The 13,716-nt window shown below is 33.4% G+C and overlaps 3 protein-coding genes across 3 annotated transcripts; 1 reads left to right on the top strand and 2 right to left on the bottom strand.

Annotated features, from left to right (window-relative positions):
- Positions 5,930–7,374, top strand: LOC107631404 (COX assembly mitochondrial protein 2 homolog). Its single transcript, XM_016334836.2, has 4 exons — positions 5,930–6,085; positions 6,357–6,439; positions 6,748–6,852; positions 6,946–7,374. Exons 2-4 carry the CDS (start codon positions 6,395–6,397, stop codon positions 7,042–7,044), a joined length of 249 nt encoding a protein of 82 aa, XP_016190322.1. The 5' UTR covers positions 5,930–6,085; positions 6,357–6,394; the 3' UTR covers positions 7,045–7,374.
- LOC107633812 (F-box/kelch-repeat protein At3g23880-like) lies at positions 7,970–9,272 on the bottom strand. The gene is made up of 2 exons (XM_021119590.1): positions 8,637–9,272; positions 7,970–8,601 (listed from the first exon to the last, which is right to left on the bottom strand). Exons 1-2 carry the CDS (start codon positions 9,168–9,170, stop codon positions 8,566–8,568), a joined length of 570 nt encoding a protein of 189 aa, XP_020975249.1. The 5' UTR covers positions 9,171–9,272; the 3' UTR covers positions 7,970–8,565.
- On the bottom strand, positions 9,769–11,067 carry LOC107631402 (CASP-like protein 2A2). The gene is made up of 3 exons (XM_016334834.2): positions 10,696–11,067; positions 10,271–10,394; positions 9,769–10,195 (listed from the first exon to the last, which is right to left on the bottom strand). The coding sequence occupies exons 1-3, from the start codon at positions 10,914–10,916 to the stop codon at positions 9,911–9,913; spliced, it is 630 nt and encodes a 209-aa protein (XP_016190320.1). The 5' UTR covers positions 10,917–11,067; the 3' UTR covers positions 9,769–9,910.

Genomic DNA, 13,716 nt, shown 5'->3' with positions numbered 1-13,716 from the left:
TTGTTCTATATATTTGGTTTTGTCTCAAGGCTCTTGTTTCCTAGAAGCGATTAGGTCTTCAGAGGTCGTACGGAGTTGCTCTTCGGAGCGCAGGACGTAGACTTTTGGTGTTTTAGGCGTACCCACTCTTGGTCTCCAGGGGTAGTGCCATTGTCGAAGGTGTATATATTATGTATTATTATCTCTTTTCGGCTTCCGTTAGGATCTTGAAGGAGGTCTATTATAGTTTCGAATATTTGTTCGATTTGGCATTCACCGTTGACTGTAGATACTTTTATCTCCATTAAATAATACAAATTTTGATGACTCCTCTTATAGGGGGTTTTGGAGAATAGGTTTTTGTATTTGTGTCCCTTTGGGTTTCCTTTGGGGTTTCCTTATTTTAACATATGTATATATTGCTATGCTCAGGCCGGTTATCTTCGCGGCCGGATTTTGAGTCTTGATATTCCTGTTTTTGACACTCTTTTGTATAAATATGATCTTGCGTTAGCTTATCCTTTGCTCGTTACGTTATCGATCGGAGTGTTGCGCGTTCGAGATTACGGTTTTTGTTTACCCCCTTTTTCTACAAAGGCTCCTAGTTATAATCAATTATTCATACTACTATATGTACTGAATTTTTGTTTTAGAGGTCGTAATACCTTGCCATCTCTGAATTATGACTTAAGCATAAGACTCTGTATGGTAGGGTGTTACAATGTTATTCCCCAATCTTGGTGGTTACCGAAATAATCTCCATGGAGACAATGTACAATTCTCACATCAGTTTTTGTTTCCTAATTACCATGAAAAAATAAACCAAATCAAAACCAAGATCTACCTCCATGAGCTCAATCGTTACTGTTCTCAATAAATAAATTCAGAGAGAGGTTTGTACATACTACTCTGTACAAAGAGCCAGTCAAGTAATGAAGAAATTATTGCCATTTTCATCCAGATGATTATTCTATTACAACATTATTTTATTTCGTCACCTACTCATTTAACAAACCAACCAACAATTATCAATTACATAGTTTACTGTTTCAAACTTCAAATGGAAACAAATATAAACATGTATAAATATTCATCCTGCGCGTGTATGCAGCTATAACCAATGCATTCTAAGAGATCCCCATGAGTAACATATGAAACTATTTAGAAGTAGTTGAAAAATGGTCATAAAAAAGCTTTTTCATTTTTTTGGCGTTTTTCGTTGCCACTTAGATGAAGGAAGATGAACATTTTTATCAGCCAACAGTTTTGAGTAAGTGAAGTAGGTGGGTTCAGCCAATTCATAATTAATATATAATACTATCTCCATAAATTCACATTTAATGAGCTCAGTCGTACTCTTTTTTAGTTAACCAAAAATTTGAACTTCTTTATAGAGAAGCGTTTTTTATCTTCTATACAAAATTTATATCTATTTTGCACAAATAAACAAGCATTAATATTTTAATATCTATATCCATTAATTAAATTCTTCCAACAATATTTTAGGAACTAAAATTTTAAAATGAGTATTCATTTTAAGCATATTATTATTCAAACAAGATTCTTATGAAATAAATAGCATACGAAATTAATAAAAAAATAGTCATTAAAATGTAACTAAATCTTTAGTAATAATAAACATTATAAAATTGTAAGTAAGAATAATTAATCATTAATAAATTTTTATGTTTAATTAGATTATTATGTGTAATATCACGCCACACATTTTTTTACACAATAAGCAAATCATAAAATTTATTTAATATTATTATATCCCAAAAAATTATTAAGTTTTGCACTATAATTTAGTATTAATTTTATTAAACATAGCTGTATATATGTAGAAAAAGATAAAATATACTGTGTAGCACCATCTGCGCATTGCGCAGGAATACACTAGTTTAAATAAAAAAATAGAATCTGTTAGAGAATTATTAGAATCAATTTAGATCAATTAGTATCATTTATATTTATATAGCATATCTGTATATTAATTGTAGGATTCTATGCCTTTATTAGTTTGATTCATTTAGCACTTATAAATACCCCTTGTATATTGTACTTTTGATCAGACTGAATATACACAAAACACTTTCTTTAGTTTGGTCTCTTATTTCTAACATGGTATCAGAGCGAGTCTTGATCTTGTATACCCATCTACTGCCCACAACTTCCTTATCAGAAGGAGGATCAACCAAATCCCAATGTGCTTTTTTAAGTGCCTGTATTTCTTCCTGCATTGCTTGTTGCCAATTTGAGTTTGAGGAGGCTTCTCTGAATGACTTAGGTTCATATTGATGAAGGATAGTAGAAAAGCAATGGTAATCAAGAAGATGAGGAGGTGGATTCCACTCTTCAACTTCTCTTTTTAACTTGTCATAGATTATTTTTAGAGTTTTAAATGCTCTTTGATTTATTTCAGAGAACTGCAAATAATTCAAACGATTTTCTCTTTCAAAGAGCTCTTGTTTCTTATCTTGATAAGTTACATACATTTCTTCTTTATTTATTGTCATAATTTAGTATTTAGGGTTTCATTTAATTTTTCGACCTTTTTTGTTAATTCTTTTATTTCAGAATCTTCTTCTTTAATCTTTAACTTAGATAAATTTAAGGGACTATTAATTTTAGATTCTCTTATTTGAAAATTTGATGAAACCAATTTTCCTGATGGTTCTTTTAATAATAGAACTGAGTTTTCAATAGCTTTATATTTTGGTATTTCTGTTTTTACAATTTTCTGAAATAATTCATCGACATAAATTCTTTCTCTGTTTTTAAATATTATACTATGATGGCTATTTGTTAAAGCATAATTTATTGCATATGTAATTGAAAATGGTTCATCATCTTGTTCCATTAGATTCTTTCTATGAAATTTATAAGCCAAACTTACAGATCTTCCAAGATTTTCAGTTGATAAAGGTATAGCATATCCAAGGTGGGCATTAAATTTAACATTTACGTTTGCCAAATTTCCATGAATAATTCCAATTATTTGATCTATTGGGTCATCAGTAATTCTTTTGTCACAGATTGCTAAACTTATATTTCAAGGACTTTTACTAATTCGTTATTTGTATTTTTAACATCTAAAGGATTTTCAGCACAAATTTCATCCAAAAGTTCTTCTATCTTTATTTCAAGACTATTTTTTGGGATATTTATCTGAAAGTATAAATTTAAATAACATGTCTCTAATATAGAAAATAGTTGACTGTTTGTAAATTTTAGGGATATATCCCTTAGATTTACATTGTTAATCATATTTTTAAATCTCTTTACTGCATCAACGAATCCTGCAGGAAACTCACTAATAATTTTTAGATCATTAAAAATTAAGATTGTATCAATTAATCCATACTGGAAAAACTGATAGGTGTCAGATGGGGAAGCATCTGAAAATATAACCAGCTTTGTTAGCTGTTCTTTGGCAACAGGATAATATCCCAAAATTGCCCTTTTTTCTTCAGTCCAATTCAGGACTATGTTAAGGATTTCTCTGAGATTAGATCTACAGACCTTTTTCTTTTCCTTGATTTCAGCCCTTGTAGGAATGTTTCTTATTATCCCTGTTCTCTGTGTTTGAATTGGAGCTTTATCTGCTCTTTTTAGGGTTTGCTCTGGATGGAGAGCTTCATATTCCTTGAAGGATTTCTTTGCCTCTTCTAGTGTTAGGAACCCTCCTTTATGAATTATCTTTGACTGGTGTGTGAATGGTGCTGCTTTTTCCCAGGCATCATATACTCCTTTCATGGGGCCATTATAAATTACATAATATTTTTTATCTTGGGTGAATTTTTTAATGATTTCAGCAATTGTTTTATTTTCTGAAATTTTTTCTTCACCTGATTTGTCCACCATGCTTAGCTGGCTGAACTCTGATGTTTCTGCTTGTTGTGTTGATTTCATTGCTTCGATGGCCTTCTTGAGGGATTGGATCTATGTCCTTATTTGCTGACAATGCTTGCATTTTTCGAGCTCTTGCTCATATTTTTGAATTTCTTGATCTAATGCGTTGTAGACGAACTCCATTCTCTTGTTAATGTATCTGCAATAACATTTTTGACACCCTTAATATATTCAATTTTTATTGGATATTGTAACAAAAATAATTGCCATCTTACCAATCGTCCATGATTATAATCAACTTTTAAATTATATCGTATGAAACCTGTTAGGTAGCTTGAATCTGTCCTTAATGTAAATTCTCTTGATAGTAAATCAATTTTCCATTTCTTAAGAGATTTAATTGCTGCTAGAGTTTCCTTTTCATGAGTGGTATATCTTTGTTCTGTTGGAGTAAAAGTCCCTGAAATATACCTGCAAAGTAATTCCTTTAGGGAATCTTTAGAATCTAGTGATTCTTTTCCTTGTTCCAAACTTGTTTGAACTAGCAAAGCATTGCGTTGCTCCAGAATCTATGAAAGTATTTATAAACTTTTCTGTTATTTTTATAGTAATAAATATAGCATTATTACTCAGTCTCTGAGTCTGTTTTCGAGACATATTCAAAAATATAGTCTAAGTTATCATCAGATTCTTCTAATGGTTCCATGAAACAGGACTTAACAATTTCTATTTGTTTAGTAAGATCCTTTTTATCCTTCTTTTTCGGACATTCATTTGCATAGTGTCCTTCTTCTTGGCAATACCAACACTTACAATTTTTTTTTTATTCGGGCAATAATCATTTTTTTGTCTTTTGTTTTTATTGTTATTTCTTTTTCTAAAATACCTCTTTTTTCTCCAGTTTGGATAGTATTTTCTTTTTCTAAATTGATATTTTTTTTTCTTTGAAAATTTTTATTAAGACCATATTTTTTAGGTATCTCTTCATTATCCTGACAGCAAATTCTAATTATATTTGCAAATCTTTTTTGAGTTGCTTCTTGCATACAACGTTCTTTTATTTCCTCTCTTATTGCAGAGGTTGCTCCACCAAAATTATTTTCAATTGTTCCTCTATTTATTTCTCTTATAAATTTTCCCATAATAAATTCATTAGCAGGATATGGAAGTTTTGTTATATACATACTAAGATAATGATTTTTATCTTCTTCTTTTAATTTGTAATAATGTATTCTATATTCACATATATAAGACTCCACATTACATAGATCATATATCTGAATGTTAGCTAAATGATTTTTTGCTTCTTGATATTCTTTATTATAGACTTCTTGTTTATGATCTATAATATTTTTTCCAAAAAATTCTTTATATAATATCTTATCATAAGCTGTTGTTTTTGTTGCTAATTCTTCTATTATTTGGTTTTCTGTTGATGTCATATAATCTCTTATAGCTCCTTTATTATGAAACCCTATGTAATTCCAAATATTTCTTCCAGATAATTCATTAAGTTTTGGATTAGTAAAGGCTTCTAATAAGAAGGAATTCAACCAGTTTTCGAAAATTTCTTTTTCATTCTTTTTACGGTCTAAATCGAGCATTTTTTCTCCTTCCATTTCCTGGATTTTAGGAACGTATTTTGATGGTGTTTTTGTATATTTTGAATCTTTATTTATAAATCCTTTTTTAAAAGCATAATTATCAAAACCTGTTTCCCATTTAAATTGAGATTGATTATCCCTAGATGTTCCTGCTTCATTTTTTATTTGTATTGGAATTGCTGGTTCTTCGTCACTTGAATAATCTAGGATGTGTTCTTCATTTTCTATATTTTCAGAATTTACTAATTCTTCTTCTATATCTATTAATTTTGATAACTTAATTATTTCTTCTCTTAAATCTTCTAATTTACTTTTTTCCATTAGGTGACGTTTTTCTTTGTGAAGAGCTACGGTTTTAAGTGAGAAGTGTGGCTTTAGAAAGTGTGGTTTAAGTAAACAAATTTTTAAATCTGTACATATCTGTACCATATAATTTTCTTATTTATATACAGAAAAAGATAAAATATATTGCGTAGCGGCGTCCGCGCATAGCGCGGGGCTACACTAGTAAATATTACAAATGCCGCGGCGAAAAAGAAATAATAAAAAGTGATCAACACAAGATGATCTTCGTTCATCAACACATACAAACACACGGCACCCCCCTCCAAACTCTGATTTGAGTCTTCCAACTCACCGATTCGGATTTCGTAAGTCCAATTTTTCGCATCACTCCTTAAATTATAGTTTTCAGCTATACTTAGGTTTCGAAATTCCCAGATATATATACATGTTGAATTTCACTTCGGTCTATTCCAGATTTCCATCTTTGTTGGTTCTCGTTATATTCTAATCTTTGGTAGTTACAAATTTCAAAGTTTTACTCTTTTCCGATTGGTTTCATTTGGGTTGGTGCCAATTTTCTGTTTATAGTACTCCTTCAGTAGGACGGAATATAATAGTGGGGTTTCTGCATTGCAGCGTTGGTTGGTGCTTCTGATTGATTTGTTTGTGGGAAGATGCATCCTCCCTTAACGTTACACAAGCACCCAATGTGCGCTGAAGTGAGTTTATTTGCTAATCAGTTGTTATTTTTGGTAGTGTGTGTAAGATATTGTGTTGTATGTATTACTAGTATGGCTGTTGCTATGATTTGATTTGTGTTAATTTTCCGATGACATGGATAATAGCTAGTTGGTTGTAGGACTTTTGTTCCTAAACACAAGACTTCGGTTGCTTAATATGTAATGTAAGTAAATTCTTACCTGCTAGGAGAGCAAGAGAAAATTTTATGTTTTGTGTGTTGCCAGGAACCATATTTTAGGCTGTGTTGTGATAATTAACTTTTGCTAGAAATCATATTTTTGTGCAGATTATTGAGCTGTTCCAGAAGTGTCATGTGGAACACCCTGTTGGGAAATTCTTTGGTGAATGTACAGATTTGAAAATAAAGTTGGATCGCTGTTTTAGACAAGAAGTGAGCATTTCATTCATATATAAAGAAACTGACCCCTTTTTTTTTAATCTTGTTTTCCCATGGTTTCTGATGATTGTGGATATGTTCTAACAGAAAGCTCTAAAGCGAAAGGCCAACTTTGAAGAGAGCAAAAAGTTCAAGGAGCAACTTCGAGCTTTTAGGAAAGAAAATGCTGTAAGTGGCAGTCAATAGAACACATAACTTGGCACCAAGTTGGTATGATACACATTTTGCCGCTTTCAAAAGAAGAAGAATATATGGTCATATGGTGTATCAAATATTGTTTACTTGCTGTATTGATGAATCAATTTGTATGTAGCTCAATTATTTTACCTTTGACCATGAGCATAACATCTTGTTTAGATTCTACCTGAGAGTTCAAAGTTCTGTTAGGATCATGAATTGAGAATTTATAATGCCAATTCTTGGCATGATATATCTGTTGCTTATGACGATTGAGGTTGATGTATTAGTTGCCTTAAGAGCATATCTAATAGAAAGAGACATTTATCAGTTTTAAAATCTTGATGTGCAGTCATGTACTTTTGATTTGTATATATTGTTATGCAAGTGAAGACTTTTTGGCATCCAACACCATGACATAATCAAATATAGGATTTGTATAAATTTCTTAATAATTTCAAGTTCGAGATGCTTTGCTAAGTTTGAATGTCGAACCTGAAGAGTGTGAAGATTTTCTAAGGCTTGCTAATGCAGAGGTACGTTGGTGCTTTCAGTACTTGTCATTGCTTTTATATAATTATCATCTATATATTGTCTTAAACATAGTTGCTATGGTGTGCTGAAGTTTCGAGATGATTGCTACCCTATTAAACAGTGATGATTTCCTGGTTTTGTTACAATTTGCATTTAGAATTTCTAATCTTAAGAACTGTGATATTTGTGTGTGAGAGAGAGAGAGACTTTTAAAATTCTAAGTTGTCTTGGTGTGATTTTCTCCTCCTATTGAGTAACACTTGTGTGATAGACCAATGAATAGCTTTCTATAAGATGATTTTACAGAACTGTTTTTAGTATAATGCTCATAAAAATTGCTGAAAAAAAGGGAAAGCCCCATAACGCAACTAGAGTGATTAAACAAAGACGGCAAAAGCAGTAAAAGGCAAAGGGAATACGGCTTGAATTTATTACTTTGCTTACATTGGAATAAAGCAATATAAAGAAAGCCTAATGGCCTAAAGATGAATGGGTGAAAGCAAGCTTGGATAATAAACAAGTAAAGTCGTTGGACCTATTTGCTTAGACATAGGCATTCCTACGAAGTCATCGCTGAAGCTATGAATCATAGGAAAAGCTATCCTCCCATCATTTAAGTAATACAGAAATAACCCGGCGTTTTGGCCTTTCTCGAGAAGAAGAACATCATCGTCGGAGACGTAGAGGATCCGTAAAGATGCAACTCCAAAACGATTAGTGATTTGGGGGTGGTGGGGGATCATGGCGAATTGAGTCCAAGATCGGTTATTCCTAAGCCACACAGCCCAATGAGTTTTCTTATGGTCGAAGCAAACAGAGAGGCAGTTCCTCAAGACACCTATGACGGGTATTATTCTGATATTATCATCCGGATCCCTTTCTGGAAGAGACAACTCACCATAAGTTTCCCTGCCCAAATCAAGGTAAAGTATTACGGACCCCCTAGGCCGAGAAACCAACCAGTTAAAAGTGCCGCTCACAAATAACCCCTTAAGCTCAGTGACGCTGTAAATTAATGAGCCACCTAGAATTCTGTTCCAATGATTCACACCAAACGTGAAAATCTTGCTCACAAGTGCACCGTATTCATTCTTCACAACCGCAAGAAACTTGTACTTGCCATTGACGTGATCATAGCCAAAGCCGCACGACATGATAGGTGCACTCGTTTGCCGCCATTTCGATGTGAACCCCGTACAGGGGTTCCACAACATAACACGAGATTTGGAAACCGTATCGAACAAACACAACAAGCCGTGGCAGGAACCAACAATATCGTAGCAGCTAACCACTTTAGCAGCAGGCGATGATGGATTATGGAACAGAGAGTGTAAGGGCAAAAATCCAATTCTTCTTAGGTGGGAGAACTGGCTTGCATAGGCTATTCGTGCGTCCGAGGCTAGCAGACCTGCAGTTGAGCGCTTAAGGTGCTCTCTGGCGAATTCGGGGCTGGATATTAGGGTTCTCCATGATCTGCACACTCTCTTTAAATGAACCAGACCCGTCGCTGGAACACGCCACAGGATTTCCAGTACCAGGTTCCCCGGAAGCCTTTCGCTCGAACAACCTACCAATTCCACCCACTTATCGCTCATTCTCATCGCCTTCCCCTTATTAGGGTTTCTCACAAACTAGTGCAACTGCAACATTCCGCACTTGAATTCACATCTATACATAATAGAAACGGAAATTTTTCAAATGTACTGTCACATCGGTATATTAGTTGATCTTAATTATATATATTATATATATTTTTTATAATTAAGATCAACGATTAAAAATAACTAAAACACCGATATAACGGCACACTTAAAAATTTTCCTAAATGTTAATACTAAATAATAATAATGATAATAATGTTAACATCGTAATTTGTTTGTTAGCCGTGAAACAATTTTTTTACTTTGACATTTTCATAAAATTTTTATTTTTCTCTAAAAGATAAAACAAAAAAAATTCAGAAAATCTTCTCAAGCAAGCATTCAGCTCGATCCAACTCGGTATGGCGCTCACAGATAGCAGTCAATGTATTGGCATGGATGTCTGCAATGAGGTGCAGACAATTTCCTTCTCTGATAGGTTTTTTTTTTTTAATATAAGGTGAAAAAGTCTTCCCTTAGTTTGCACTATTGGTATGAATATGAATTTTAGGACAAATTGAATGTTTGAACCATATCGAATTAATCAAGAATAGAGTTATATAAGATTTGATAATAACTTTTGATTGTTATAAGAGCTGGAAAACTTCATAAAGTATGACCCAAGTTATTTGCTTATTGACTGGCACATTCTAGATTTGTAGCACATACTCGATACTACATGAAATAACGAAATTAATTGACTAATTGGGCGAGGCATGGAAAGCCACAATGTGAATGGCAGTAATGGGGCTCCTTATAGGTGGCGCATCATAGTTGGTGAATAGTTTGTAGGAAGACATGAGTGACAGCAACACATAGCAACCTACAGAAGCATATGTGATGGCTATGGATGCTGTGAGCTTGTGACAGAATCTACCAAAAGAGCCACATGCAGAGCTCCATGTTGTTGCAGCGCCTCCATACTCGGCCAGGTACAGCACCTCTGTTGACATGGCTCCACCCACCACAATCATGTATGTTACCACCTGTTTAATTCAAAACATAATTCATTTGTATAACATAATCACAAGAACAAGAACAAAAGCAAAAAGTGGACCTACCTGGTCAAGGAAGAAGAAAGTCCAAGCACGAGATATAGTGGAATAATGGCGAGGCATAGCAGCAATGAATAGTGCTGAAAGCAGTGAGTAACCTGCACATATGCCATTCACATTCACCAAATACCTGCAAAATTCAACACATTCAGATCTCAACAATTATGATATATGTAAGTGTTTTCTTCCTATATTTTTTAGGCGCGCGAATTCTAGTATTATTATTATGCTACAATGACTACAGAAATTATATAAAAAATTACATTTATTTTATATTTTAGTTATATTTTTTTTTTAAGAAACACTTTTTAAAAATATTATTTAACAATAAAAAATAAATATTTTAATTTTATCAATATTTTTTAAAATATCATAACCACCTTAGTCACTCGTAGAATCACCCTGTTTTTCGTGATGCTGTAAGTGTGTACCTGAAAGCTGCAATATCAGTGTAGGCGACGGATCCATATTCATTTTGTTGAGAGTTTTTAAGCATAAGGAGTAATGCAGAGACGCATAGAGGAATGGAAAGAAGACGGAGGCAGGTCTCAGAAGCACGCATGGTGGTGGAGTTGCATGCTACCTCTTCGTCCCTGCTAGATACTCCTCCCATTCCCATAGGAGATGCTGCTGCATTTTCTTTCTTCTCCATCTCTGCTCTACTATTTCTTGTGCTTGGTTATACCCTTATGAATTATATATGATAAATTATTTAGTTTGGGTGAGTTATAATAACACTATACTTCTGTCACACCTTCATATATATCCATGAATCCATCCATATACCATACCAAATACTACTGAGCCTAGTCAGGGGGTAGCAATGTATAGTAGGCACGCAAGTTATTACACAGTAAAATAACTTTCACAAAAAATTAGCTAAGGGTATTTTATTTGTTTGTGTTTTTTTGGTAGGAATTTCGGCTATTCGCCTACTAAAAGTAATCACGTCAATTGAGCTGAAAATAAGATTATTATTTGTGGCTGAATTATTTTTTGGGTTTTGTTGAGTAGACAATGAAAATTTTGAATAATGCTGAATAATGTGATGATTTTTCAGCCCACTAAGAATTAAAAAAAAACACCCTAAATCAAGTTAAAAAAAAAATCATTTTAACTCTACCATTGGAAATTTTAACTATTCCCTCCTTTTTAACTCTAATTACACTTCTTTCTAATCCAAATCCCCTCCCCACTATCTATCTCCTGCCGTCACCAACCTCGAATGCTGTATTAAGAATAAATATCTCATTTACATTAAAAATAAATATCTCATTTATATGAAGAACAAACATCCCATTTACATTAATAATGAACATCTCATTTGCATGAAAAATAAACATCCACATGCGTATATAAAGCTTTCCACTACATACATTCTCACTGCATTTCTAGCATGTTGTTCATACTGTGCGGCATTGTAAGGTTCATGGCGAAGATGACGGAGGAAGAAGAGAAGGAAGAAGCGAGAACTGCCATAAAACCTTGCGGTTGAAGCCGCGGAAGGCGAGAACGGAATGGAGATTCTGCATGGCTTTGAACAATGCGTTGGCATCGAGGTAGTTGTCGTTGTTGTCAACGGTGGTGGTGAACTGCAACAGTAAAGGCATGACTGCGGGGTGCACGGTTGTCACGCGGATGGACAACGCAAAAGATGATGCACGGAGTGATCGGACGTTCGCGGAGATGTTTTGGCGGTGTCTATGGGCGGATGGAGGCGTTGGCTGGAGGCTGGGTGTCATCGGAGAGAGGGAAGTGAAGCAGCGCTTGGGGGTGCCTCTGCAGACCAAAAATGGCAAATGGAGGAAGGAGGTTAATTTTAAAGAAAAGTATATATTATTTGCCAATTTATTGCCAATAATAATTAATATTAAAGACATCTCCACTAGAAAACACATATATCAAGAAACATATTCAGGAAATATATCACACAAAGACACTTCCATTAGATATAACCATAAAAAAGATATTTTCATTGAAAAGTATATGTAATCAAGAGGTTATCAGCCAAAAACTAAACAAAATCACATTAATTTATATTAATAATTAATTATTTTTAAAGTTTCTAAATTCAAAATTTAAAAAATTTAAAATTGATTAGGTAAACCTAATTAAAACCTATAAAAACCTTCATCTTCTCTCTCACATTAACTTATCCACCTCCAACAATCACACTCTCTTTCACCGTCACACCGTCAGGCCCTCTCCGCCTCCCCACTGCGACCCACTCATCTTCTATCACTGACATCTGGCTCGTCGAATTTGCCACCGTCGACAAGAACCGCTTCCCTTTCGTGAACCAAATGTATTACCGGAGCCGCCATTGCAGTTGGAGTTGAACTTGAGCTCGATCCCTAAGGCGGCGGCGATTTCGAGGGCGGGGGGACAACCTGAGAAGCCATGGAGGCGGTGGCGGGCGTGGAGGGAGGAGGCAACGGAGGAACTGTTGTGTGCATATGATTCCTTTTGGCCATCATAATTTATACTCGTATACTTAACTGCATCTCATGGTAGGTGAGGATACTGTGTGTGTGTAATTGTACATAAGTTTAAGGGAGTTTTCATTCATCTATCTGCATGCATATGATCATATTCCTTTCTCACCTTAGATGGGTGGGGTTCCCTTTGATGAGATTTGTTATTAGGTGTCCTAATTGATTTTTAAATATTCACATTGATGACCAGTTGTCAGATTTTTTCCCTAAAATGTTGCTTATCTCATTTTTCTGTGATTTCTGATGCTTGGCTTTTCCCCACTCCCAATTCAGATGTATAAAGGGCAAACCAACCATTGAAAAATACTATGATTTATATATAGAAGCGGAGACATACAGCAACCAGATATAAGAGGCAATAATGCAATTTCCTAATACACGCAATAATGCAATCCCCTAATACACAAAAATATAAAAAAAAATATTCATTTAATATGAAAAAAAAATATTCTAATACTTAATAAAAGAAATATCCAGTTATATTTTAGCAAAAATAATTAAATATCTATAAAATTTAAAAAAAATATAAAATTTTTAAAGAAATAAAAACATTCACATTTGTAATACAAAAAAATTCAGAAAATATATAAAAGAACATCCATTTAGTATGAAAAAGAAACATTCTGATACTTAGTAGAAGAAACATTCATATATATTAACTCGTAGAGATTTTGGATTCACCCAAACGTATTTGGCTGATTTTTTGCTAATACCCTTTTGGTTCCCTAGCATTACTCTATTTTTATTAGACACATCCACAAAAATATTTTCATTAAACACAATCATAAGCAAGAGTTGGCAGAAGTTGGTAGAATCTTTATTGGTTAGATAGCGAAATTGTAAATTTAAATTGGATGTAACTGCTAATTTTTATTTATTAAATTTTAAAATTTAAAATTAAAAATAATTAATTAATAATTTGATTTATAATTTTAATTTTTTTATTCTATTATTCAT

The sequence above is a fragment of the Arachis ipaensis genome, chromosome B03 (genome assembly GCF_000816755.2).
Source record: "Arachis ipaensis cultivar K30076 chromosome B03, Araip1.1, whole genome shotgun sequence".
NCBI classification, from domain to species: Eukaryota; Viridiplantae; Streptophyta; class Magnoliopsida; order Fabales; family Fabaceae; genus Arachis; species Arachis ipaensis.
This window is presented reverse-complemented; position numbering and strand designations above follow the sequence as displayed.